Source organism: Condylura cristata, unplaced genomic scaffold (assembly GCF_000260355.1).
Source record: "Condylura cristata isolate star-nosed mole 26May11 unplaced genomic scaffold, ConCri1.0 scaffold00002, whole genome shotgun sequence".
Taxonomy (NCBI): Eukaryota; Metazoa; Chordata; class Mammalia; order Eulipotyphla; family Talpidae; genus Condylura; species Condylura cristata.
The window spans coordinates 32,131,553-32,157,805 of record NW_004567103.1 but is presented as its reverse complement, the minus strand read 5'-3'; the positions used below and the strand labels follow the sequence as shown (position 1 = coordinate 32,157,805).

Genomic DNA, 26,253 nt, shown 5'->3' with positions numbered 1-26,253 from the left:
ACTGCTGAGGGGAGCAGCGGGCAGGTCAGGAGAGGTCTGCTGCACCATGTGGATCACCTCCAGGGTGGGAATCGAACTTTTGCTGCAGTGGCTGCAATAGCTTCGCAGTGCTGTGCTTTAATCCATTGCACCACCAGGGAGGGCCCTTAGTTCCAAACTTGTTTATGCCAGTTGTGCTTATCATTATTGTTTTAATAGAATAATTTTGGGTATTTGTACAAAAAGGATTAGTGTTTCTGTGAAAACTCAGTTGAATATTTTAGAAATCATCTAGTAAGAGCAAGTTTCTGAACTGATTCTGGAGTAGCTCTGCCAAAGTGTAAGTGCTCTGGAGCATGAAGTAAAGGTATTCTCACTATATTGCCAGCCATTCAGGATAGGGAAGGTGGTGATTCTGAAACCTGAGGATCTTGGCAGTTAGTTCAACTGTTCACACTCATACTGTGTGTCCTTTTTAGGTCAGGCAGGATCTTCTGCTCTGTACTGATCCTCACTCTGGACACGGTCCGATGAGGAGCCCCTCGGGAGCTTTGCTGATCCCTGTGATGGAGGGAACAGCCACTGCCAAGCCGCCGTGGCTGGGTGCCTGGGTTAGCAGGGTGGGGGCTGAATCATCTTCCCAGTTCCTGCCTCCCCATCCTTTATGTATCTTCTTTGTGTCTTTGACTTTAAGTTTTTAACTAGTCAGACTCTCACTCCTTTTGCATTTAGGTGAGAGCCTCTAGCTTAAGCCTCCTTTCGCTCTGTGTCCTCCATCAATTTCATGTACCGTGGTTGATAGTAGATGTGCCTGTTACTTCCCTTCCGTGCCTCTTGTCTCATTTCCATTTGTTGTACATTGTCCTTTTTTCTGAACTACTTAGATTTGTGTCCCATTTGGATTTCCTGCTGATAATTTGTATGATAACTTAAGGCAATTAGAAAAATGTGCCCTCTGGATAATCACAGCCACCAGAGCTCAACTTGATGGTAGTCACCACTGCTGCTCAGCTGGCCCACTTTCCTGTGGAGTGCACATTGAGCTGTATTCTGTCACTCTCCTAGTCACTGTCTTCTGGGTTTGTTCTCTATTTCTTTGTCTGAAGTTCTTTTCTGCTTAACCACATCCTACTCATCCTTAGAACAGATTTCACCTCTTCAGCCCTCCTTCTCCAGCTCCTGCTCACCCCTTCTCCAACCCCCCTACTCAGGATCAGTAGTCTCACCTGTAAACATTAGCTGTGGTCATCTGTGTTCCTCTTTTTGAAGTGAGCCACCTGCCCTCTTTGAGCACGTGTCTTATTGTTACGCTGCTGTTCGGCAGCATCAGGGTGCCGGTGCCTTCAAGGACACAGACAGACGTGTCTCCAGTTCTCTGTTCTCCCAGGCTGAGGCCAGTGCAGTAGGCAGTGATAAGAGCATACGCCAGCAATGTGTGTTTGTCAAGAAACACGGCTTTGGATGAAAGCTGAAGCTGCCCCTTCCTAGCCACAGGACATTGACCCATTTCTCCTTATCTGTGTGCAAAATATTTGTTGTACTTAGTGTATTTTCCCTGTCACAACGATTATTTGTCTACCTCTCATGAACTGAATGTTAAAGTGCTAGTGAGGTCACTAGAAGGGACAATGGGGGAGAAAATCTGGTAAGTAATTCTAATTTCTAAACTCTAGGGACCTTGTATTTTTTACTTTCAGAAGAATTTGCTATATATATATATATATATATATATATATATATATATATATATATATATTAATCAATTTTTCTGCTACCTGTACCTACTTCCCTACCTGCCTATCTACCTGTTTGCCTACCTACTTACTTACTGATATGACTAAGGGTGAATTGTAAATTTTAAGCTATTAGGTCTGATGATTTGCATAATGATAATGTGGTATCTTGGAGACTTCCCTTGACCTGCACAATCTGTTTATCAAAGGAAGTGAACTTTTCTTAATTAGGCATATCCAATGCAGTTCAGTATAGGACTATAGGTCTTCTACATGGTCAAAATGACTATTATTTTTGTAAGCTTTATAGGTGAAGTGTGCTATATGCAAGGGGAAAAAAGTGTGTGTGTGTGCGTGTGTATGTGTGTTGGGGGCATATGTACATCTTCATTCTTTCAACTGTATGAAATAATTGCTGTATACTATAGAATGTTGGGAAATTAGCAGAACTGTGATTCCTCTTTAGTTAATATTTATACATATATTCATTTAGTAAACAAATGCTTGTAAACATTTGCATTCATGACCTAGGGCTCGTTAGTTGTGACATGCCTCACAGGTTGATTTGCTGCATCGTACATATTTTAGTTCTTCATAAATACTTTAGAATATATTTGAAGATATGTAAAAATGATGGTGTATCCAATTTTAAATTCTGTAAAGTTTCTAACATTAGAAAAACTAGAAAAAAGTTAATCCAGAAAATACTTCCAAATGCTAATGATTGTTGATTTTAATCAAGTTGAGGTGAAGTAACCCACTGTGCTTTAACTATTTTCTTTAAAAATTCTTTTTGAATGACAAAGTAGTTTCGCCTTCTCAGTTTACATTATTAGTGTCTTTTTTGGACCATCTTGGCTATTTTTGTTTGATCAATGCTCAACTAATAAACATTTATGAAATCCTAATGCAAATGTATAAACATCTCTCCTTTTGATTACATAGTTTATTAGACTTTATTTTAGTGGGTAACTGCTTGAGGAAGCTTCTGAATTTCTATTATTCTAAAAATGAACCACTAGTACCAAGGCGTTACTTAAGATAGATTGTTGATTGATGCATACTTCCCCTCCCATAAATAGTTTTCTGAATTTGTAATTAAACCTTCATGCTTTAGTTACTTTAGTTGATAAATTCTTTAAAATAACCAGAGCTGGCCCTCCCTGGTAGCGCAGCGGGTTAAAGCACATCCCTGAGAATCTAAAGCTGTTTCCGCATGAGTTCGATTCCCGCCTGCCCCGGGGGTGACCACATGACGTGGCAGACCTCTCCTGACCCGCCTGCTGCTCCCCTCAGCAGTGTACTTCGTCGATCTGCCTGTTCTGCTCCCCACTCTGTCTCTGGTGAAGCCTCTCACGTCCCCTGAGCCTCTGGCCTGCACCCCAGTTCTGTATGCACAAAAAAAAAACAAAAAACAAAAAACAAAAAACCAGAGCCAACCAGGTGAGAAAATAACAAAAATAATGAACAACCATATACTAGAGACATTTTGCAGGGGTGGAGTGGGGAATGGGATCAAAACCAGGGGGGTGGGGTGAGGAGGGAAGTGCACGGGATTATGGTGATGGCACACAGTGACTTGGTGATAGGAAACCCACGGGGATTACAATTGAGATGAAAAAAAAATGTACAAAATGATGTAAAAACAAACTTTTGTAAAATAAAATAAAAAAAAAACCCAAAAAAAAAAAAAAACCAAAAAACCAGAGCCATTTTGAAACGTAACCATGTATTTGTCACCACATAACATATCATTGTGCCTCAATGCCTTTACTTACGACTGTCTTAGCATTTCTTTTTGAACGGTGTTTGGTTAGACCTTCAGTACATGCTGGTGAGGTCAGAATAGAGAGCTGCTGCCCTTTACATTTGAGTAAACAGCATCCAAAAGATTCTTGTGGATGGGCATTTGCGACTTTTTGTTTTTAACACTTCTCATCACCGGATCTGGGCTACATCTTCACCCCAAATGAAGGAACTCAGTCTTTCCAGGCTTGAGCTTTTTTTTTCTTTTTTTCCCCTGAATCAGCAGTGTTAGAAGCTGGGACCAGGCTCTTGGGAGATGGCTGTAGCTGATCCCTTGTTGGGTAAGTTGAGACTCAGGTAGCCTTGCATTCAGGGTCATGTGTGAGCAAAGAGCAGAGCAGGGTCTCAACTTGGATCTTCTGGGCTTTTTTTCCTGAAACTGCTGGCGTCGCTGTTTCTCTGACTGGCTTGCTGCAGAATACCACCAGCTGCTGTTTCCCTGAGGGGTAACTTCCTTCCTGACCCCAGAGAACAAGAACACACTAGTTCACCACTTTCCCGCCAGTGTCACTGAGAAGAATGTGAATAATTGGAAGGTGCCTTTTTAAAAAGAAGGCTCTGTGTCCTCATAGCTCAGGTGATTTTATGTTTTTGTTCAGTCAGTCATCTGATTGACTGACAACTGAACTGGAGGAGGCCTCCGAAATTGACTAATCCAGGAAACCCAGTGTGGATGCCTACCGGGTGCAAATCACTGTAGTTTCGATTATAGTAAGAGTACCTTGAGTGACTGGATGCTCTCATCAAGTATGAAGAGAACAGAAAGAATGACTACAAAATAGTGTAAGCAGGAGGAAATGGACAGTGAAGATACTGGTATGTGACGTGACGGGCACTGTGATTAACAAGCCAATTCAATTTGGAAGGCAAGTTGGTTTTCCCCAGTGGCTGTATTCCGTTTAATAACCACCGGTCATGTTTGGTGTCTGTGTACTGGCCAGGAACAAATCTGGGCTGTCGGGTGTGCCAGTTAAAGTCGAGCAGTTTTATGTTCACCTAGGGCTTCCAGGGGCTCAGGTTTGCCAATCTAAACACAATTGACTTCTTGGAATTTTTTTTTTTATCATCCTTGAGGGACTAAATCGAGAAGTCTATGGGTTATAATTAGCACGTCCACTTGCAGCTGAGTTTGTGTTTCTGGCTGTAACAGTGGTTTATATTTTTTGGCTACCTTGTCCCTTAGGAACTCAGCTCTGTTCAGACATTAGCTCATTAATTCTTATAACATGCATGTGAGCTGGAGAGCATTCCCACAGGTTCCCCCTGAAGCAGGACTGCATGCTGTCCTAGACTTTTTAGGGTTTTGGCTGGTAAGGGGTGCCAAGTGGGAGGGGGTGGTGCTTTTGGTGGGGAGGGAGAGCTGGGGTGGGTTCAGACCCATGCACAGGCCTGAGTGGCATTCTCTGAGTTCTATTGCTCTTCCTCAGGTGTTCTGCCATGACCCCACAAAACTTCCTCAGGAAGTGATGGTGGGGATTATGATGTTGGCTGCCTTTATTCTCAGTGTACTGAACTCCATTGAGCAGGAATGCCCATTGCAAATGAGGTCACTCTCTATTATTTACCTGGGCACAGCTGTCAGAAAGCAGGTGAAGAGAGCAGGTGAGCAGTTGAGGGCTGGGGAAGGGAAAGCTTTAGATTTGGTGAGTGTTATCCCACCAGCCTCCTAATAATCCCAGGAATTGGATGGTGTCATCCTTCAATTTCTAGATCTGAAATTTGGATTCCAGACAGGATTCCCTTGGATCCAAGTCTGGGTCTGTGATCCAGAGCCTGTGCTTTATCGTATCAGGGCGGAACAAGAGGGACTGTTCTCGGTGGTAAACTCTTGGCACAAAACTTCTGTACCAAGTTATTCCTACTGCAGGTGTCAAGCCTCCCTTTAAAAAGCTGGAGCAAGGCAGGGAAGGGGAATTGTGAAGTCTGACAATTTAGGAACTAGGCTGAAGGGAATGTGTCACTAAGTGTGAAAGATCAGTCAGGAAAGCTTGTCCTCACCCAGGCTCTTCCAACCAGATGTGCAATATCTGGGGAGCCATTTCTCTCAATTAAAAGAGGGTGTTGCCTGGGCCCCGAAGAATTTTACTCATCAGAAGAGACAGTTCATAGTTTGTAGTGTGAAACCTTCAGTGTTGTCACAGCAGCTTTTGTTTTGGGTGCAAAAGTTCTCCTAGTTAAAGTGTAAACAATTTATTTGTCATTTTTACAGTTGGAAAAGCCTTATTTTCATCGGTCACTTTATGAGTTATAAAGATCTAGATCCTGTCTTTCAAATTCTTAACAACTGGTCTGCGCTGGGATTGAGGGTCGATGGCTTCGTGGGATAAGGCCAGCCTCTCCAATGCCATGTAGAAACAGACCTTGACATTGACTCTGGGTGGTTCCTGAACCATCTGCTGCCTGTGTGGAAACCCCCTTCGGGCTGGGAACCGTTAGCTAATCTAAATGTTGAATTGATTCTTTTAAGTATGTGTCTGGCCCTGTGGCGTATGGGCTTATGTTTTTTGCTGTTTGTTTTCACTTTCTGTTCAAGTTTATGTCATCCTTTCATTGCCTTTGTGTTGTATAGGGTCAACTACAAGGCAAAAATACAGTATGGAAATGGCTGAGAAGTCGAACCTGTTACTTCCCTAGGGAGAGGCTAATAGCAGCCATTCCACTATCATTCTACTTATATTAAATAGAATATTCTTATTAAAGATTCTTATTTTTTAAGATTTATTTATTTATGCATACAGAACTGGGGTACAGGCCAGAGGTGCAGGGGCAGTGAGAGGATTCACCAGAGACAGAGTGGGGAGCAGAACAGGGAGATCGACAAAGTACACTGTTGAGGGGAGCAGCAGGCAGGTCAGGAGAGGTCTGCCCTGCCATGTGGATCTCCTCCCGGGCCGGGGATCAAACTTGCACTGAGGCAGCTGTGATCAGCGTACAGTGCTGTGCTCTAACCTGTTGCACCACCAGCGAGGTCTTATTGAAGATTCTTAACAAATGTTTTAGAGAAAGAGCAGAAGCCCTTAGTATGTTGTGACTTTTAACAGTGAAATACACGAGAAATCAAAAACTACTTCACATGGTTTGTGAAGTAAATGTGATTGGACACGTACGTTTCTCTAAGAAAGCATGTTGATAGAAGTGGAAATCAGTACCACCCAAGCCTTTTCACATACACGTCAGGGCCACTTTCTTATAGATGGGGATCAGGAAAGGTACTCCATGTGATTCTGTGTGGCCTTCCTGCTCTATCTCCTTTGAGCACCATGCTGCTTGAGTTAATTATCCTAAAATGCAGTTTTCAGTCCACGTCTTTAGGTTGGTAAATACTGAGAAGGTCTCATTCTTTCACTTCTAGTGTGAGTCTTTGAAGATCTTCTAATATCTTGGTTTATTCTGAGAGGTTCTCTAATTATTATCCCCACCCCAGTAGTGACCTGAACAGAAGGGTAGACGCAATGAAAACAGCCCTGGAAGGAAGAATGGTCTGTGTCTCTAAACACCAGAATCCTGTGTGCCAGGCAGGGGCCACTGTCCAGGAGAATTCAAGTGTTCTTCAGGGACGGGAGGCTAAGTCACCTGATTCTGTGCTGTGTGGACTGGCTTGTTCAGAGCGTGCTGCCTCTGAGGGATGGCCCCTCACACTGGTTTCAGTCAGGGGCTTCACTGAAGATGAGATGCTTAGCTGAAGCTCCTGAGGGCCTGTTGTCACTAGACCACCCCCTCTTAGAAGCTAAAGTAGCATTACCACCTTAAGTGATCTTCATAGCTGCTTCTTGACGCACACGTGCTTCATCCCTCCCTCAGACTGCATCTGCAGGAGACTGGCGAGAGCTACACCCCTGAGGGATACACTTCATCCCCTGGCTCTGCATGAACTTTCAGCTCCGCCTCCTGCAGCTGCCTGGTTATAGTCTCCTGTCCTAATTCCAGATCCTCGGAGGCTGGTATTTTTTAGGCTGGTATTGGGCAATGACCCAGGCAGCTGTGGCTTGGTGAGAGCTATTGGAGGACTTGGCATCTTTGTATGTTGTCTGTGCTGTGTTAGGTTAGGGTCAGGGACTTCACCAGGGGGCCATGAGATTGGGGAGGTAAGCGAAAGTCATGGAGCTGAACTCCAGTAAAGAAATTTTATTTGTGTGTAAAAGATAACATAACACATCCCATTTTAACCTTTTCCAATGTACAACTTAGTGACATTAAGTACATTCCACTGCTGGGTAGTGGCCCACACCATCTACCTCCACAACTTTATCTTTCCAGACTGAAACTCTGCACACATTTTGCTCCTTCTCCCTCAGTGCCTGGTAAACCACTGTTTTCATTCTGTCTTTATGAATTTTACTACTCTAGAATCTCATCAAAGTGGGATCATATAATGCCTGTCATTTTGTGTCTGGTTTGTTTCATTTAGCATAGTGTCTTTCGGATTTATCCATGTTGAAGCATATGTGAGAATTTCTTTCCTTTTTAAAGCTGAATAATATTCCGTTGCGTGTATAGACCTTCTTCCCCTTTTCTTCACAATCCATCAGCCAATGGACACTTCAGTCACTTCTACTCTCTGACTGTTGTGAATACTGCTTTGAACATGAGTGTACGAATTCTTTCTGAGTCTTAGTTTTCATACCCCCAAGTAGTATTGCTGGGTGATATAGCAGTTCATTGTTTCATTTTTTTGAGTATGTGCTCAAGAATTTAAATATTGGCTTAAAGACACTGCAGAGTTATTGAAAGAATTAAAGCAGGGCTTATGTGATCAGATTGTGAGTTAGAAGGCAGTGACTGTTGGTGTGACAGGTATGACCCTTGGCTGGGGACAGTGGGAAGAAGGCTGGCAGAGGTCGGGGTGCTCTGACAAGGTGGGGTCACCACTTAGAAGGTGTTGCCTTCTCGGGAAGAAATGAAGAAGACGGAACAAAGACAGTCACATTCAGAGAGAGAGGGGTGTGATGGAAGGATTGGAAGATGAATCTGCGTGTATTAAGTGATATGAACAATGTGACAGCCTGGAAGTGAGGGAAATAAGAGATAGCAAGAGAGAGACCAAGGGCAAGAAGACTGGTGACTGGTGGAATTTAGGGGGAGAGGAAGGTTTTGTTTGGGCGATATTTTGGCGTAGAATGTAAAAGTTTAACATGTGCACTAAGATGTTAGACACAACCAAGGAGTAGAGATGACTGGAAGACGGACTGTTGATGATAGGGGTTGTAATCTGGGGAAGGGAAGAAGGTTAGAGAATAAACAAGCAGATGGCCATGCAATTTGGCTGAATTTAAAAGGGGTTGGATTTATTAGTAGAAATGCTTCACGTGATCACAGCTCTGTAGTCCTATTTCACATTCTACCTTGAGGCAGAAACAGGCATCGCAATTTAGAAAACCACAAGTGATGACCAGTTCATTGATTATAGAAATCAGAAATCAGGATTTGTTACATATCTCTATATATTTTGATGAATTCAAAAGGATTTAAACGAAGTATGAGGGTGTTGAACTTGACTTACTGTTCTTTTTATTCAACATTTTCTGATTTTTTTTCTCCTATCATAGATTGCTTTTAATCATTTCAAAGGTCTGTAGACCAGTTATCTTGGTTTGACTCCCTTGCTGCTCTGTGAGTTCCGTTGTGTGTGTGTGTGTGTGTGTATTGTCAATAGCATGATTATTCAGTGTACCCCTGGACCAACAAGATTCAATACTGTTAATGGTGGTTGGACTGAACGGAATGGAAATTTAATCTAACCTCTCGCAGAGATGAAATTCAGAGCTATTTTAAAAGATCTAGGAAGGAAATTCCAGTTTTTCTTAGTCACTTAGCTTACTTTACTAGGTACCAAATCAAGCCCTATAGACTTGGCTCCTCTTCTGCCTTTGTTTTGCCATCAGGATTTGCTGAGATTTATTTTGTTCATGAAGTCTTGCCACATTGGCCCCGTTTTCTTACTTAAATGTGTTTCTCATGTTATTCTTAACAGCATTAGCGATCTCTTTGGGAGCCAAATGGCTCAATTCTGTTTCCTGCTCTTTGTTGGTATTATTATGTTTTAGAGAAATGGATCAAAGTGACTTGAAGCTGTAGTCATTATTTTGCCTTCTGGCCGGCTGTGATGGAACCAATAGTGGCAGCTGTGAGAATGCGTGTTATTGAAGGACTCGGTTGTCAATTTGCATACTTGTTTTCCCTTTGTGTATCTCTGAATGCCTACCATGTGCAAGAGGCGTGCACTATGGCCTGCGGAAATAAAGATGAATAAGGTGTGACTCCTGACACCCGGGAACTGATTCTCTAGAAAAGGAGCTTTCATGCATACATGACCACCAAACAAGAAGCTTAACGGGTGAACTGGAATCCGCTAAGGACGATTGTTATGATGTGTACTGCTAATGACATTATAATAGATGTGTTTTAAACATTCTCATTCATAATCACCATAACCATGACATCTGCTTACATTAAGTTTTCCTGTAAGTGGATATTATGGCTTCGCTTTAAAATTTCCTTCAAGTTTAAGATTATGTTACTGACTTCATATTAATCCTTGTTAATCTTTGTCTCCTCAGGTTGGGATTTGTGAATGCCTACTCAACTTCTATAATAAACCTCTTGCGACTTAAATATACCTATTTGTTTTTATCTGTGGAACTCTTTGAACTTTGAATAACATAGGAGACCACCAGATGCTGGGTTTCAGCTTATCTTGAAGTTTTTATTAGTTACTATTAAGTGAATTCATTAGTGACACGGCATAGCATTTCAGCATTGCCTTTTTGATAGCGAGTAGAAAGACCGTGCACTTTCCATGACTTGCCATCTGGTCTGGCCCTTTCTGTTGGGGGAGGGCTCTCGACTGGGGACATGCTGAAATGATGCTGTACTTGACATTCCTGAGCACATGGTAGCTTGTAATTTAAGGTTGGTGACTGGGAGAGACTACTTCTACTTAAATGTTAGTTTCCAAATGAACACTTTCAAGTTGCTATAGGATGTTTATGCTGCATTCTCATTTTGGATTTAGGAGAATTTTTGAAATGATGCTCTCAATATTTAAATGGTATTTTTACTCTGCAAAAGATGGCCAGTAAATGAACTGGTGTATTTGAAATATAGGTAGTAATTTTGGAAGTCTTATGATGAGAGTTGTTGGATTGGAGGCATGGTTGCAATCATGTATTTTGTTTTTCTTGGCTGGACAAATTGTTGGAGCCAGCTGGAGCCACCTGGGAGTCACCTGACACTTGTTGGTAGGCTGTTAGAAGGGTTAAATCTAAATCAGCATGCTCAGATCAAGGGACCCTGCTTCCTGGCGCCTCTGTGACTCTTCTAAAGGCTCTTTGAGTGATTGTATTTTGTAGATTGCTATCACCAAGTTTGGGTGTAAGGATCTAGCATTAGTATGATCCTCTGCATGGGCACTTAGTGTTGATATTGTTTAGGGGTCTTAGTTGCTTGTAACACAATTCTATAGAGACTTATAGAATTTCAGAGGTTGGAAGAGTAGGAATGATATAGGTTTGAGGGATAGGCAGGAACCAGGGGAAGGCTGGAAGGCTGGCAGGTGGGCAGTAGGATCCATGCAGAGCCATGCCTAGACTTCATGGGCTTCGGTGATGGGGAGGAATACAACCTCCAGCCTTGACCACCAGCTTTCACCATCACCCAGCACACAAGTCCCAGGAACATCTGACTGTGCATAAGCCATGTTCCTTGGGGGTGGAGGGAGAGCAGATCTGTTTCCTTTGGATTTTGGGTCTCCAAAGTTGCAGGTACAAAAGTCCAAGACTTAACAACAGATCATGGTTTAATCAACTGTTCACAGCAACATGTCCAAGGTGATCCAAGATAGCGGGTCCTTGTGCCCTTCATCCTGGGACCTGTTCATGTTCTTCAGTATGTTGCTTTGTAATGTTCCACTTCCTGTACTAGCTTCTGATTTTTGGGTAAGATGCTTTCTGTTGAAAATTATAGAAATTCAAATACTAAAGAGAATTAATTGGTCTCTGTGGCCAAAAATTTTAGAGGTGTTGGGTGGGTTTCAAGTATAGCTTTATCCAGAGTTTTGTGATACCCTCAGGGCTCCAAAAGGAATTTTTCCTAATCCCCTCTTACCAAGTGTCTCCTCAGATAAGCACCTCTCATGAAAGCAGGTACACCACCTCTGTTGCAAGTCTGAAAGTCACAAATCCATAGGTAGAGAGAAATTTTGTCCTAATATTCTATGCAAAAGCTCAGTTTTTATGACCAGCCCCTAATCAGTTACAGTGGCTGTGTTACTGTGTGACTGTTACAGGGCAACCCAGTTCACACTGTCTATGGGTCCTCACCCCCCACGCTTAAGATTTAATTGTACTGCAGGTACACACAAAAAGGGTCTATAATGGGTTTATTTACAAAGGGGAAAGGAGAAGGAACAACCCAAGAAAAGAGAGAGAGAGATACAAGTTAACTAGAACATCCTACCAGCTCCAGTGACTTGGAACTCTAGTAACACACCAAAAGCTCATCAAGAGCCTAATAACCAGCCACCAGCCACGTGGTCCAGAGAGCGAGCCACATAGTCCAGAGAGAGAGAGAACATCTCACATGGCTCCCTTATATACCCCCAAAAGCCCCAGAATGCCTGCTTAGCTTTGCCCTTGGATCCTCACAGTTCTCTCCTTGGTATTGCTGGGAGTTGTAGTTTACTGGATGGAGTAGGGGGGTGGAGTCCACAAACTCTGCAGAATTCCTTCAGGACATCCTTCCCCCTAACATGACCAGTGTTCCCACTGGGACCCCAAACTGTACAGGGGTGCATGCTCTAAAGGGATGTGGCCATCTGTGTGCTCAAAGGCAAAGCAGACCCTTAGTGTGAAAGATCTTTAATAGAACTGGTTTACATAGAGAAGAAACAGAAAAGAAGATATTTCTAATAAAAGTTTCCCAATAAGGCACCCCCAATTACTATTCCTTTATAGGTTAATGCCCAGCCTAACAGACTCAACCTGAAGTAGGCCCATTGAGGCCCAAAAGCTTGCCACAAGTCTAAGGCACCTTCTGGCAGGGAATAGCAAGGAAGGGCGGAGGCAGGTTCCAGAAAGCTGGGACAAAGGAGAAAAAGAGAAGTACACATCAAGAAAATAGCTTCCGTTGCCTCCGCCAAGAACAACCTGCCCACCGTCTCTCAACAAATCCTACATGTTTCTTCTCCATGTGTCTCCAAGTCCCTAGGTGCAGGTCACTGTCAGAAAAGCAAGAAGTCCCCACAAGCCACCTGGCTTCTCAGCTCCACTCCTAGTTCCCAGTTGCCCCCCAGCTCAGGAAGTCCCATTTATGGTACACTGAGACTTGTGCTCCAAGGTGACTGTCTGGTGACGGCCTCTAAGTCACCTTGTAAGTGGGAATGGGAAAAAGAGCTGCAGCTCATTGCGTTGTGATGCGACTTCCCCTTTTCTGGAAGTACATTCTATACCAGCTGCGAGATGAGCTTGTGTTGACTCCTTTAATATGATCACAGGCTACATTTCTGGGTGATGAGTTCAGATTGACTTCCCAGGAACAGCAGATTCCAGTGGGTGCCTTGGAAGGGCAAAGGTAGATATCAAAAAAGTATCCTCCATGTTCTACCGAGTACCCATCAAACTTTCCTATGTGAATTATCCTTACAGTTCACGGAAACTTGAGTGAGCATATGATTCTGAAATTTGTTCCTGTGGCAAGCATTAGTCCTTTGGAGAAAAAAAGATCCTTTTTTGTTGTTTTTGAGCAATTACCAGCTAAATTAATTGAGATGTCGTGTGAGGCAGTTCCAGGCTGAAGGTAGTAGCAATAATAGAGAAAGCAGTTTATTAGGGAGATAGGCAAGTACTTCCACACCATTTCCCAGATTTCTGCTTTGAGAATGAGGGTTTGTTACCCAGATGCTAAAAAGCAACAACAAAAGCATTGAAACAAAACTGTTGAATGGCCAAATGAATGCTGCTATCAACTTATTTGTTGGTTTTCGTTATTGTGTTTTGATTTGTAAAAGTTGTCTTTCGGGTTTTTTTTTTTAATCTCTGCGAACAAAGCTCAGCTTCTGTTTTGCCCTCTTCCTCCCTTTGGATCATGAAGTTGGGACAGAAGTGTGAAAGTTAGAGCCCATATAAACTTGCTTGAAACTTGTATTTGAAAACCAGGTTTAATTATACAGAAGATTGGCTGCTTAATTGCTGCTACCTGCAACGTGAAGCCTTTGTCTTTGTGCAGCTGTTTCTATAAATAGACTTTATATACAAGAATCCACCCTAGGGGCAAAGAGTTCCCAGTCAACCTTTTTGCTTAATTTAAATTGCAGGTTTGAGGTGGTTATTTTTGAAGTCAACCCTTCTCAGGTTGACTTCCCCTTAATCCTGAGCCTTCTTTGTGCTTCTGCCAAATTATATGTAATGCATCCCAGCTAGAGTGGTTGTGGCATTTCATGAGTCTGAGCATTTGAGATTTGATTTAAATGTTAATTTATTGTAACAAAGGTTGGGTGCTCACATTCCTCCTGTTCCTGTGCAAGTGATTCTTTCCATGGGCTTCTGTGTGGGACCCGCCCCTTCCCTGGCTGTGCTGTATCTCTAGAGATATTGACCCAGCCCCACTGATTTTGTCTTAAAACAGAACTGGTCCAGGGGCCCTCCCTGGTGGCACAGCGGGTTAAAGCACAGCACAAAGAAGCTTAAGCCACTTCTGCATGAGTTCGATTCCCGCCTGCCCCGGAGGTGACCACATGGCGTGGCAGACCTCTCCTGACCCGCCCGCTGCTCCCCTCAGCAGTGTACTTCGTGGATCTGCCTGTTCTGCTCCCCGCTCTGTCTCTGGTGAATCCTCTCACCTTCTGCATCTCTGGCCTGTACCCCAGTTCTGTACGAATAAATAAAAAAATCTTAAAAAAAACGCCAAAAAACAACAGAACTGGTCCAGTTCAAAGTAGGTGAAACCATCCTTAGTGGGTCTCTTGCTGGGTTTTAGTGATATGTGGGACTTTATTCCAGGTGTAGCTGGCATGAAATTAAAAAAGCAATTATTAATGAAAAAGTTACTCTACTTTTCTTCTTTTGAACATTCAGTACCTACTGGATTATAGAAGTGCTGTTTCTTCTTGGTGTCGCCGTCAACTTTGCAATGTGCACTTAAAACTCTTCTGTAATAAAAGGTCAGCAATGAAGTTGTTTCTGGGGTTGTGTAAAATCTTTAGTAATTGTAAAATATTACCTAATTCCCAGTCCCCATAGTTTGTTTAAAGCACCTCAAATAAATGTAGTTTCTGTTGCTCCTCTGTTCAACCTTCTACTCTAGACTAGGGGGAAATTTACTTCAGTTTCTTAGTTTTAAGCAAGCAGATCAACCTTTATATGATATGTGGTGTCTTAGGCATTTTGCCCTCCGTATTCAGGGGCTTGAATACATTTAACCATGGATTCTATCCTGCAATAGCATTTATTGACTTCTTCATTGGAAACAGGGAGGGAATGACCAGAGGAATTTAGTTTTATTATATATACTGCTGCTATTAGAAAAAGTAGTGTTTTACACACACACTCACACACACAATACACATATTCCTTTTGTTCATATGTTTGAAAGAATCGTAGTACTCTTGACAGTCATCAGATTTGAAACCTTGGGGATGTAACGCCCCACTCACTGCTGGTGGCACCAAGTGTGTTGCGGGTAGAGGCTGCCTGGGTAGTGTGCCTCTATTCCTATTTTAGGCCTTGACATTGAACTGGTGAGAAACTAGTATTCTGTCTGTTCTTTGCCTGTTAATTTGATTTTGCTGTTAGGCCTTGACATTGAACTGGTGAGAAACTAGTATTCTGGTCTGTTCTTTGCTTGTTAATTTGATTTTGCTGTTAGTGGGCCTGTTGGGGTAAGAACTGAGATGTCAAAGTCATTTTTGGCAAGTTACACTGTGTAGCAACCTCTTGTTTACAAAGGGATTATGTTTCCTATAAGTCATGTTGGTGCTTGGAATGAAATTTACCCCCCATAGGTACTATGCTAAAAGGGGTGATTGAGTTTGTAGAACACAAGATATAAGGTACTTTGAAATAGTCACAAGCAATTGTTCTTAATTTCTGAGTTTCCTTATCTTGCAATGAATGGTAACAATAACATATCCCATAAAGTTATTGTGCCATTTACATTCATTAATAGATTTAAAGTTCTTGCTATTGTGTCTGACAGGGACTCAAAAGTGGTAACATCATTTTAGAAACATCATTTACTGAAAAAAGGCATTTGAGTTTTACCTTGGGGCGGTAGGTTCATATAGGTTCAAGTCTGACATTGGTAGGCAAGGGCTAGCACCAACAGTTAGGTTTTTTTTTTTTTTTTTGATTGAGTTTTGCAACTTCTGGTGGGGAGAGGGGACGGTGTAAAGCAATTAGAGACCAAGGCTTCTTAGTGGCTCTTTCTGTGATTGAACTTTGCCTGGGACATGGACTTGGAGGCTGGCTCGTCTATGGCAGCAGTTGGTCAGTGGGACTTCAGTGAGCTGGCTGCGCTGCTGCAGTCTCTCCGAGGCCTCTGGTCCGAGGCCTCTGGTCGTGGCATTTGTGAGGCAGATGAGGGTCAGCTTCTCTTTTCCATCTGAAATGATTTTGCTTGTGTAAAGTGACCCTTTTTCCTTTTCTTACAGCAGGAGACTATGGCCAAAATGGAGGTGAAAACTTCCCTTCTGGACAATATGATTGGAGTTGGAGATATGGTTCTTTTAGAACCTCTCAATGAGGAGACCTTCATCAACAACCTCAAGAAGCGCTTTGACCACAATGAAATATACGTGAGTATCCACTGAGGGTCTCTGGTGGAGCTTGACCTTCATGTTTCATGGCCGAGAGCTGAGGTTTCTTCCTGAGACTCTTCTCTCTCTTTTCTGTTTGTTGGAGTCCAGTGGTTTTGTTTATATTCTCACAGAGAGCTTGTGTTTGCTCCTCTGGCACAGGAGTGACATGGATTAGAGTCCGTGAGTCCGCTGTCCACACGCCATTGACAGAGTACTGATTGTGTGCGGATGCAGGCTGGACACTGGGGGCGTGAGAACAGTGGGGCTAAGTAAGGGTACTTATTTGTATGAAAAATGATAGGAATACTTATTAGTTCCTGCCTTATAAGGAGCATGCCTTCAGGAGGAATTTTGAAACTCATAGGCGTCGTTTTGAATGTCTTCAGAAGATTTGCTTTCTACTCACTGACAGCAACATGAGATGTGTGAACACTGGTTTTGGAATATTAATGTGGTGACTATGCTAAACAAAATTCAGAGATGTGGTTATTTAAAATGCTGATTCCAATGGAAAAGGAATAAAACTCTGCTGCGGAGTGGGGTGAGGTATTGTTTGGTTTGGCGGTGCAGCCTGGTGTCACCTTTCCCTGAAGTATAACAGCTAGCTTTCAGGTGAGAAAACCTTAGGGTTTCACAGCTTTCATTGAAACTATGGTCTGATAGCAAATAAAAGACAGACTTTAAACATTGGTCTTTGAGATGGAGATAGGGGCAGTCAATTATATCCTAATAATGTTGCTGATCGTTTTTCTTGTTGGCTCAGAGAAGCGCCATTCACTTTTAGATGAATTAGAAAATAGGATGGAGAGTAGCACATTACAGGCATTCATGTACCTGATTTGTTGTGCGAACTAAAAAATAAAACGGTCAGTCCCCCTTTTAACAAAATGCCAAGTGTTAACATTCACAAGACTCTGGCAGACAAAATGTCTGGACTTCAGCCTTACATAATTATTTTTTCTACCTATTGTAGAAATGCCTTTTCTGATATAAAACAAAAGCAGAAAATTGCTTTTTGCTTATAGCTATTCACACCTATTAATGTTTTTCATGGCACTTTATGACAGTCATTTTCATGCATGCCTTTTATTTTGGGACTTTAAACACACTCATCTCAGAGGGTTGGGTATTCTCTAAGCAAAAAAAGCAGATTATAAAATAATGTGTGTAGTTTGATCCTGTTTTTTTAAATGTGGGGGTTGGTGGATGTGTACATCCGTTCGTGTTTGTGTATGTAAAACGTGCTAATTTTGGGTATGACAGTGGGGGATGGTGAAGTGGGGGGGCAGACAGGGTTATTTTGTTAGATCTCTGTATTATAGGACTCATTAAGTCAATCTTTTTTTTTTTTTTTTTGGTTGTTGTTGTAATAAGAATTACTGTACAATAAATTTTTTTAGCACACATTCTGAACCCACAAGTCACATATACTGCCCATGGGAAATCTGTTTCTGTCTCTTATTCTGAAAATATTTCTGCTTTGCTTTGTTGTCACAAAATTGGTTAGCTTGATGTCAAAGGCCAAGTTAATGTGACTTGCAACATTTTCCAGTCATGTGGATCACTTTTTTTTTAAAAAGTTTTTTTGTGAAGATGAAGATGAGTTAAAGAAAAGATCTCTTTTACAGATCCAAAGCTTTATTTGGTGTTGGCCTGTCTGTAATAATCCATCATGCAAACATAATAAACAGTTGTGGGGGCTTGCAAAAAACTCATATTGAACAGTCACTTGTATAGTAGGAAGCTAGGGCTGATAAAGGGCGGTCCCGTGAACAGGAGAATATTTGGCTCAGACTTTTGAACTCTGTGTTTACCCTCAGTCTCTGCAGCTTCCTTTATGAAACAGCTCTAGGTCAGGAGAACCCTCCTCTTCTAAACTGCCATTCTTCTACCCATGCCACCTTAAAGATAAGAAATAGTTCCTACCTGCTCCGAACTCTGATAAGAGGTTGCTTTGCCTCTGGATATGAGTTGTCAACCCTGTAGAATTTTCTGAGCCCTGAATGCTCCTGTCTCTCCAGCCAGCTAATCTGCAAGTACACCTCTTATGATCCCATGAGACCGGTGGGCCACCTGAGTCACATACATAGACTTTCAAAACACTGATTATTGCCAGGTAACTAGAATGCACTGAGTTGACTTAAAATGATGTCAGTTCCTAGGGTTGGCTTTTTCCACAGTAAATGGACTGTTTATGAGGGGATAAATACCTCAAAATATATCTGTCAGCATGTTAGAAAGAGGAAACGGGGAATGGATGCTATCAAGGCCACCACTTTGGTAGGGAATTATGCAGTGAAGTGGCTTCATTGATGCTGATACATAGGGAAAGCCCCAGGGGGTGCAATTCAAACTTGAGTTCAGACTTTAAGTACACCCAAAACATGCATCTCAGATCTAACTGCTAGAGATGGCCTAATAGCACAGAAGAGTAAATAGCTTCATGCCCCTGCACCCCAGAACTCTGGGGAGCATAATTGAAATCTATCCACTTTAGGGACATTTTGTTGAGATCTCTACTTCCAGAGTAACTGCAAGTTCTATACTGTTCTTTAATGCATGTAGCTTTGTTTCATGTACTCCTTCCAACTCTTCTTTGAGTAAGAAGAAATGGTACTGACCGGTAGGTTTAATATGTTTTCTGTGTGTACTTGTTAGGTTGGAATCATCCAGATAGTGAGGTCTGAATTAGTCAGATTCATAGCTGTAGGAGCACCTTCTTTGAAAGTCTAATAAAAATCATCTTAGGCCCTCCCTGCTGGCGCAGTGGGTGAAAGCACAGCACTAAGAAGTGAAAACCACTTCAGCATGAGTTTGATCCCCTCCCCGTAGGTGACCCACATGGTGTGGCAGACCTCTCCTGACCATCCCCTGCTGATCCCCTCAGCAGTTTACTTTGTCAGTCAGCCTGTTCTGCTCCCCACTCTATCTCTGGTGAATCCTCTCACTACTCCTGCACCTCTGGCCTATACCCCAGTTCTGTATGCATAAATAACTAAATCTTTAATAAAAATCATCCTAATTTTTTTATAATTTAGTGCTAGCGTCAGGATCCTTAAGATGGGATTAGTACTTCCACAAAAGATCTTCAAGCATGTGTTCCAGGAATTTCTTCTCTTTATTTGAGATGCTTCACACTTGTTTAAAAAGGCCGAGTTGGCTAACAGGCCTGTCTGTGGCCAGCCTGACTTTCTGAATCAGGCATAGCTGCACGCCTGGACATAGTGGTCACCGTAAGGCCGCTCCACTGGAGAGGCAGGAAGGTCAGGTGAGAATAGATGGAGGGAATGTTGGCCTGATGGGGTGACACACAGGGTCAGAGACTGTTTGCTTTTATTCCTCCCCCTTGGTGGAGTGCAGTTCAAACTGGGATCAGCTGCATATGTGCCCTTTGGTCTAGAAGTTGCTGTGTGGGGGTCAGTCATGGGAAGAGCTGGTCTAAAGCTTGCTTTTCGGTGTCCTTTCTGTTCTTTGTCAGACCTCCTGCTGGCCTCCCTGGCTCTATCCAGCCAGCTGGAAAGGCAGTCAGGTTCACGTGGGCTTGTGCTGTACAAGGCAGGCCCAGCCAGTGCCATTCTGTATTTAGGGTGACTGGTCAGGACTGTGGTTCTGTTCAGGGAAGCGAAAGCGGCAATTTAGGCCAGAACAGTGACCTGCACAAATCTGGAAACAAAAGAACCAAAATGTCCGTTTTCTGACAAGAATATTTTTGGTGCTGACCAGCAGATTTAGTGCTTCCGTTCTGAATTATCAGTTTGGGGAATCACCCAGATGTAGAGGTCTGAATTAGTCCAATTTTAGGATCTTAAATTAAACTAATTGTAGCGGTAAATAAGATTGCTCAGAAAGTCTATAAAGAATGACTTACATTATACAAGCTTGTGCTAGTATTTAGATTCCATAAAGAAGGGTAGGATCAGGTACTTTCATGAAAAACATTCAAATATAAGCATAATGTACTTGGTTTGAAATATTGCAAAGCTAATGAAAATAATAGGAGTTAACATTCATGAGTTAACATTCATGTTTTTAAAGTTTTGACAATACTTTCCATTTACATATGTGAAAATTGCTACCTTATAGAGGTAACATATGTTCCTAGGAAATTTGTGTAAATGGCGTTTCCTTTTTTACTTGCTGAATAGCAAAGTGCCATGAATTTAGCAACCTAAAATAGCATAAATTTATTATCTCCATTTCTGGGTCAGGATTTCATGCAACATAGCTGGCTCCTGGGCTACAGGTCTCTCCATGCTGTCAGGGTTTCGTTGAGATTGCTGTGGCTTTGGGGATTCAATCTTTTTTTTTGAGCTCGTGGGTCATTGGTAAAGTCCAGGGCTGGAGTTCACATCCAATTTAGTGCTATTTTCTGCTACCTAGCTATTCAAGTTTTTACTTCTTAAAAATTTCCTTGGAAAAGCATTTCTTTTTTTAAATTATAAAAGAGCAAATACCTTTGGGAAAAAAAATACCTAGTAGTATAGGCATATATAACATTACAAATGTAACTTTCCAAAAAAAAAAAAAAAGTAAATTTCCTTCCTTAGTACTCAGTCCTATTCCTAGAAGGAATGACGTGGTGTGTAATCTTTCAGATCTTGTCATCTTGTCTAGCTGTCTAGCTGTCACCTTTTGGTTGCAAGGGGAGGGGGTGAGGGAGGGGTTGCGAAGAAGCAAAATTTTGAGCTCCAGGCTGGTTCTCCCACTTGATGTCAATGAGATCTGGGACCAGTGCAGTAATCCCTAAAGCCTTTTCTGATTGGCAGAGTGATAAAATTACAAATTAATTTTTTGTTTGTTTTGAGAGAAAGGAGGAGGAGGTTCTCCTTCATCTGGATCGTTGAGTCTTTACCTAGAGAACCTAAACTCAACAAGGTTTGAATGAAACATGAACCTTTTTTTTTTTATATAACAGTTTATTTTTACATCATTTTGTACATTTTTTTTCCATCTCAATTGTAATCCCCCATCACCAAGTCACCCGTGTGCCTTCACCATAAACATGAACCTTTTTTTTTTTTTAACATGAACCATTTTTAATGTCACTTCCTGATCCACCTGGGACATGGAAGGAAGGGATGAGGGATGTCTGTCCTGCTGACATGAAATGCTGAGAGTTGCTTACGTGTGAGTGGTTCATCGTCAACCAGTCACCCAAAAAGGTGGACTGTTTAGGCAAAAGTGGGGAAAAAACTGTTTTCAAAAGTGCAGCTTTGGTATTTGGCATGGAGTCAACACTGGAAGGCCAGATAAAGCTGGTGAAAGTAAATCACAGGCTCAAGAAAACTGTTGTGTCTAATTTATAGTCACAGTCTCTGAAAATTTTATAATACTGCAATGCAATCATTTTTTATCATAATGTACTTTGCAGATGCTCTTAAGACCTTTGGAAAATTTGTTCCTCTTAAATCTTGCTGAATTGACATTTTTTGATCTGTTATTTACCGAACATCTCACTATGTGGCACTGACTACATATAGTGTTTGAAATACTTGTACAGTATTTATAAAATATTCATTTACACGTTCTGATCAATGCCATGCCTGAAATTTGATTTGGAGGGAGTTAACCCTCCACCTCAGGGTGCAGGAATGCCATCTTTTGGTGGCCGTGTGGACACTAAGAAGCAAGGACCTGATTCCCCGTCTTGTCCCTGCCGCTGTTTCACAGGTTCTGTAGCAAGTAAGTAACTCCTTGGAGACTGTTCTCTTATTTGGCAAACTGCTAAGTGGTAAGGGGTGACATTTGTAAAGTTATTAGCCTCAGGTGGTCTGTATACTGCATGTTAGTACATTTAGTTATTTAGTTCTGACTAGAGCACTGTAGATTTTTTTTATTATAATAGTTTATTTTTATATCATTTTGTGCCTTTGTACTATAGATTTTTAGATGTGAGGACGCTGAGATTTCAGGAAAGCTTCATTCCTTGTCCAAGGTCCAAGTTTCCATACACTGCATCGGTGAAGCAGCTGGGATTCACACCCCAGGAGTCTGGCTCTGGCATATGATACTGTTATTAACTGTCCTGCTGACTTGACACAGTACCATTAGCATCAGATAATACCTCTGGCATAGGGGAACTCAACCTTTCGGATAATTCCTGCATCACCCCCTCCAAAGAATGAAAAGATCTTGGGAGGGGGATGTTTTTCATCCTGTTCACTACAAGGCTGGTGATCAACACCGGTACCTGGATCTCCACCTTTGTGACCCCAAGGTGAAGGAGGGAGAGGAGGAAGAACAAGAGACATATGGCCCTTCCAGCCCTCCCCTTTACACATCATCTACTTTTACTCTTCTATTGATTATACAGCTAGATTTTTAATGGTAATCCGAATTTCTCAAGTGAGGTTATTTTGTTCATCAAACTCTTCTGGAAGGAGTAGAGGATGAGACACTATGAGAATAATGGGAAAGGCATGGGAGACAGGCCTAGGCTGAGTCTTGGCCTTAACCAACCACTGAGAGTAATTGGAGGTTAATTCCTTTGTCTATACCGCAGTGGTCTTGGCCCTTATTTTGTTGAGTGGTGGTGATAAGGGGCATTTAGCCTGCTGCCTGGCCCATGCCTAGCAAGACTGGGTCCATGGTCAGTGCTACCACAAGTGTCTGAAAAGGTAAAAATCCCAGAATGACTTTTCTTCAAAGTTCCAGACACTGAGATTTTCCTATAATTAGAGTTTTTCTTCTCTCCTGCCATGATCTTTCTCCCTCCCTCATTCCCTGCCCCCTCCCTCAGTGGTATTTATTATGCAAATTTATTTCTTGTGTCATCACTACTTTAAATTAATCACATTATATTCTGTTCATGACTTGCAGCAGTAGTATGCATGTGACCTAGGACCACTGTGTACCTTAGTTAAGAGAGTTTATTGGGTTGGGAGAATGGTATTTCTTAGAAGAAGCTAGTCTCATTTCAAATTCTTGTGTATGAAGCTGTGGTAGTTTGGTATTCTCCTCTTCTAAAATGAAGACTGTCTGAGGTGATATTTTTAGCTGATCATCGTGGCATAGAACTCATATATAGTTCTTTAATTGGTAGTCTGAAGTGCCTGTGACAGCACAGGAATGAAGGATTAGACCGTGGTGGTGGTTAAGAGCTGTCTCAGACTAGACAGTGCTGGCCAGTTGAGCCCTTTAGCAGCCATGGTTTACAGGAGCTTCTAACCTAGGAGTGGGCATCTGATCTAAGGCCAGATTTATGGCACAAGATAGATTAAAAACCTCACCAGGGCTAAACTCTTCTTCAGACATTGAGTTGAGAAGTACTGAAAAGACAGTGACAGTAGAAACAGGTGATGGCAGTCATGGTGATGTGAGGCCGTGGTGGGCCATATGCAAGCAGAAATTACGATTAGTTTTCAGGTAGATCTACTATAGAGTAGAAAGTAAGAAAACCAGTTGGCAGCAGGCCCAGAAGAAGCAGAAACCCAGGCAGGGGATGAGCCAGTGACCCTGGAGTTGAACAGGCAGTCCTTGTGCTCATGTGTTGCCTCAGGTCTTCATGCTCAGCAGCTTCTTGTAGCTTGGCGACAGGTTGGTTGCTCACAGGTTCCTGATGTGCAGTGCGATGGTAAAGCTGTCAGTACTTAATGCAACTTGAGAGCTTGGCCAAATCACACTTCGTGGTGCCAGCGGCCCAGACTTTGGCATGAAACCAGCCAGTCATTGTAAGGCCTTGCAAGTTTTTAAGACCTTCGAATGTCTTCACTTTCTTCTGTACAAACTGGCTTTTGATAGCTATATATATATATTCCTATATATGAATCACTGACTTATTCTTAGATTGGGAATATGAGGGGCACACACTGACTTCCATTTTTTTAGGTGTAAATTCCAAATAAAATGCTAAATTCGTATTGACTTGACAATTAAAATGTTCACTTATGTCATTTTGCACAATATCAAATTATATCTGAAATAAACAACCAAAGCATTTTTGATTCGCCAAACTGTGTCTTTATGAAGCCATTTTTGATTGGCCAAACTGTGTCTTTATGAAGCCAATTTCTTCAGGAGAAATTGGGAAATCAAGTAGTTGTAGAAACATTGTAGTCTTGATGTCTCCTGATTAAACTCCCAGTATCCAAGACCCAAGAAGATGGTAGAAACCTCCAGGAAGTAAACAATGTGATGTTGTTACCAGAGACTCCACAGCCTGTCATGTATCCTTATTTCCCTATATCCTGGGCTTTTAGTGAGACAGCTCGTGTGCTCACCTGGTAAGTTGTCAGTTCTGTGTCTACAAAGACCATATTGTGGAAGACTTCGGGACTTTGGCATGGTAGTGAATTTAGCAGAGATATTCACACACATTGTCTGGTCTTTCTTTCAAGTCCTGAGTTGGCTGTTAATAGCAGCTATTAGATCCCAGTAGATCCAAACTGAATTTGTGTGATTAGAGTAGGTCCTCTATGTGGAATGAATGCCTGCTGTGTCAGTCAGTGCCGTGTTTCACACTTTGACACAGTCACACGTATTCCTCAGTTAGGTCAGGCAGGAGTCTGTATCCTTGTCCTTATCCACATGAGGGAACTGGAACTGGGAGTTCAGTATTGTGCTTGGTTTCACACAGAACTGGAAATTCAGGCAGCTAACTTGAAGCCAAGATTTACACAAAACTCACACAAAATGCTTTTGAAGCATTATACTGTATAACACAGAATCCGAATAAAGAGCTCATCAACACTTATGTCAGGTGACCTGGGTTCAAACTTGGGCAGTTTCATGATCTTAACCCCTGACTCCACACTGACTTAGTTCCAAGCTTCTTTCAGACTGAAGTACAGTCCCCTTACTATGACATGCAGGATTCTGCAGTATCCTGAAACTGTCACTCACAGGTCATCTCTGCTCTGGCACGCTGTTCCATTCTGTGTGTGGAATGTGGTCGGATGAGCCTCTCTGCCTCTGCAGTTTCACCCATATTACGGCGTGTGTCAGACTCGCTTCCTTCTAAAGCTCAAGTGACTTACATTGGATATATAAACCACATTTAGTTTGTCCATTTGTCTGTCCATAGATACTTGTGTTGTCTCCACCTTTGGGGGATCATGAGCTGTATAGCAGTCAACCTGTGTGTGCAGATTTTGAGTTTCTGGTAATTCATACTTAAAACTATCTCAGAAAAAAAAAAATTAATAGGGGAGGTTCACCTTTCAGCTGCAACCTAAAATGTTATGTCACTTCCTGGGGGAAACATTGGCCAATCTGGTTTGACCTGCTCTAGTCCTCTGACTTCCCTGGAGCTACCTGGGCTTTTTGCACATCATGGTGCCCTTGCCTTCTAACCCCAAGGCACTTATTAGGCAGTGAGATAAGAAGCTCGTTTGGCCAAAAGTTACTTAAATTCCATTTCATCTACATTAGTGATCTCAGCAGTTGACTCTTAAATTTCATGTTTTCTGATTTCCCCTCCCTAAGCACTATGATAAGTTCTGTTCCAAGCACCTCAGGGGTACAGGCCACACACCCTGTTGTGCTAATACGTTGTGCCTAAAGAAGGCTCAAGAAATGTGTCGCTTGCTCATTATTACATGGCTGTAGCCTAAATTCAGTAGGCAACCAGCACAGTGATGCTGCTTATGAAGGGGATCTTTCCTGGGTGCTGACCACGCCTGGATTTGAACTGTTTCAGTTTTATTCCATGACAAAGTAAGGCGACTGGAGACTGAGACTTGGAGGACTCCTATGTTCTTTAATATTACTCTGATATAAAATAGGGCCCTCCCTGGTGGCACAATGGGTTAATGCTTAGCACTATAAAGCCGGCTGCAGCAGCTTCAGCAACAAATTCGGTCCCTGCCAGGGAGGTGACCCACAAGGCTCAGCAGACCTCTCCTGACCCACCTGCTGCTCCCTTCAGCAGTGTATTCGTCCCTCTGCCTGTTCTGCTCCCGACTCTGTCTCTGGTGAATCCTCTCACTACCCCCTGCACCTCTGGTC

At 42.3% G+C, this 26,253-nt stretch overlaps 1 protein-coding gene across 3 annotated transcripts in view; it reads left to right on the top strand.

The window, feature by feature from the left end:
- Positions 1-26,253, top strand: part of MYO1B (myosin IB) — a 158,266-nt gene that overhangs the window by 16,527 nt on the left and 115,486 nt on the right. For all 3 annotated transcript variants that reach the window (XM_004674430.2, XM_012728316.1, XM_012728311.1), the window contains exon 2: positions 16,162-16,305. In XM_004674430.2, coding sequence (XP_004674487.1) covers positions 16,171-16,305 — 135 coding nt within the window. In that variant the 5' untranslated portion in view covers positions 16,162-16,170. The remainder of the gene's footprint in view (positions 1-16,161; positions 16,306-26,253) is intronic.